Source organism: Alexandromys fortis, unplaced genomic scaffold (assembly GCF_014885135.2).
Source record: "Alexandromys fortis isolate MF-2015 unplaced genomic scaffold, M_Fortis_MF-2015_v1.1 scaffold_42, whole genome shotgun sequence".
Taxonomy (NCBI): domain Eukaryota; kingdom Metazoa; phylum Chordata; class Mammalia; order Rodentia; family Cricetidae; genus Alexandromys; species Alexandromys fortis.
This window is the reverse complement of record NW_026067934.1, coordinates 1,108,813-1,111,440: the sequence shown is the minus strand read 5'-3', so window position 1 is coordinate 1,111,440 and position 2,628 is coordinate 1,108,813. Positions and strand designations below refer to the sequence as shown.

Here is a 2,628-nt window from a genome sequence, read left to right as displayed (position 1 = left end):
TGTTTGGACAGTGCTGCTGTCTAGGAATAAGCTCGTGCTCTCTGCATGAGTAGCTAGAACATGTCTTAGTCAGTGCTCTGTTGCCGTGAAGAGACACTGTAGGTGGGGGCTATTTGTTCATCAGGCTCAGAACTGAAATAATTACACAGAAACTATATTATTTAAAACATTGCTTGGCCAATAGCTTAAGCGTATTGCTAGTTAACTCATATCTTAAATTAACCCATTTTTTTAATTAATCTATGTATCACTACGTGGCTGTGACTGACTGGCAAGGTTCTGGTGGGCTCCAACAGAGGCATCTGTCACCTGTGAGGGGCTACCCGGCTTCTCCTTGACTCTGCCTACTCTCTTCCTCTATCTGCTTGGAATTCCCACCTTGCCCTATTCTGCTAACCCACTGGCCAAAGTAGATTTATTCATTAACCAATAAAAGCAACACGTAGATAGAAGGACTTCCCAGACCAAGACACCACGATCTCAGCAACTCTCGTTGGTAGAAAGGTAAAAGGGGAGGAGGAGGGAAGAGAGCGAGAGACCTGGGGAAAGAAATAAAAGGAGATATCAGGTTCCTTTCGCCGTAGATGTTCTGAGTTGAGATTTGATACATGTTAGTCAGCTTTCAGTCCCTGTCCCAAAATACCTGAGGTAATCACCTTTAAAGAAGGAAGGTTCATTCTGACTCGGGGTTTCAGAGGCTCAGTCCATGGTCAGCTGGCCCTGTTATACTACAGTGGGAGCGCACGGTGCATGTCTGTTCAGTGGTCAGATGGCCACCCAATGTGAGTCCTAAAAATCAAACTCAGGTCCCCTACAAGAACAGCAAGGCCTCTCAACTGCTAAGTCATCTCTCCAGCCCCAGAAAGCACCTTCTACCACCTCCCACAAGCTGACTATCTGAGCTTTTACCATACGGGTATTTGTGGAACCTTCCAGAACTGATCTGTAGGCAACAATCACCCACCTTGGACAACATCCAAGTTGATCATGTACCTCAGTCAGGGATTTGAGACCCTAATTGCCTCAGATTTAGACAGCTTCAAGAATATATAACCCACTGGAGATAGCCTGAAGAAATTTCCCCGAAGCAGGAGGACTTTCACAGAACCTTAAAGGTTCCCACAGGACTAGAGTCCCATCTCTGACTCCAGCTCTATGTTCTGTTCCAGTAGATGCATGCAAGGTCTCCATGGAACTGAAAAACCAAACAGTCTTGGAATTCCATCTCATGGGACTCTCGGAAAATCCAGACCTGCAGCCCACCCTCTTTGGACTCTTCCTGTCCATGTACCTGGTCACTGTCTTTGGGAACCTGCTCATCATCCTGGCCATTGTCTCAGACTCTCGCCTGCACACACCCATGTACTTCTTCCTCTGCAACCTATCCCTGGTTGACATCCTTTTCTCCTCTACCACTGTCCCCAAGATGCTGGTGAACATCCAGACCCAGAGCACAGCTATCCCTTTTGCAGGCTGCCTTGCCCAAATGTATGCCTTCCACCTCTTCGGGACCATGGACAGCTTCCTCCTGGCAGTGATGGCCATTGACCGGCTGGTGGCCATTGCCTATCCACTGCACTACTCAGTGCTCATGAGCCCACATGTCTGTGGGCTACTGGTGGGTGGGCCATGGGTGATCACTAATCTCCAATCCCTGGTGCACACTTGCCTCATGGCCCAACTGACATTCTGTGCAGGGTCAGAAATCCCCCACTTCTTCTGTGACCTCATGCCCCTCCTGAAACTCTCCTGCTCAGACACGCACACCAATGAGTTGGTGATCTTTGCTTTCGGCATCATCATGGGCCTCAGCCCGCTGTCCTGCATCCTAGTCTCCTACATCTGCATCTTCAGGCAGTCTTCCGGATCCCATCTGCTCAGGGCAAGTGGAAAGCCTTCTCTACTTGTGGCTCACACCTCACCGTGGTGTCATTGTTCTATGGGACCATTTTTGCTGTGTACTTACAGCCAGCATCCCCCACCTCCTCCCAGAAAGACAAGATAGCTGCATTAATGTGTGGGGTGGTCATCCCTACACTGAACCCCTTTATCTACAGCCTAAGGAACAAGGACATGAAGGCAGCCCTGAGGAAGCTTGGCAGCAAAGCAGTCTTATCCCACTCCTAGGGAAGAACAGTGACCAGGCACCCACCATGTTTTGGAACCACTGTTAGGTGCTTGGGATTCAGGGACGAGCCCCAGTCCTGTTCTCAAGTTATCCAAAGTCTAGCATGGAGCAGAGCCACTTAATAAAACCTTACAGTAAAACGTGGTCAATGTGTCATAATGAAATGGATGGGGTCTGGAGAGATGGCTTGCTAATTAAAAACAGTCAGTGTAGGGTCTTACAGGGGCCCCAAGTTCAGTGTCTCAGCATCCTGAGTGTTGGGATGACAGGTGTTCAACAGCTAGATAGGGAAGTTTGTGGTTTTCTCGTTTGGCAGCACCAGAGAACCCCTATGGTCATTTGGGAAGAGTTGGTGACTTTCAAAGATTGTGTCTAAATATGTCTAGTTCATGGTCCATTCTGTATTCAGGAAAAAACACATGAAAGATTAAAAGGCTTTTTTTGCCTGCTCTTGGGAGCCTTTTCCTCCTACTGGGTTACCTCACCCAGACCTGATATGA

General features: G+C 48.4%; 1 protein-coding gene across 1 annotated transcript; it reads left to right on the top strand.

The window, feature by feature from the left end:
- Positions 1 to 1,189: 1,189 nt before the first annotated feature.
- Or1i1 (olfactory receptor family 1 subfamily I member 1) lies at positions 1,190 to 2,127 on the top strand. Its single transcript, XM_050146169.1, is given in 2 exon segments — positions 1,190 to 1,853; positions 1,856 to 2,127. Coding segments are annotated over 2 exon segments (936 nt in total).
- Positions 2,128 to 2,628: the final 501 nt, after the last annotated feature.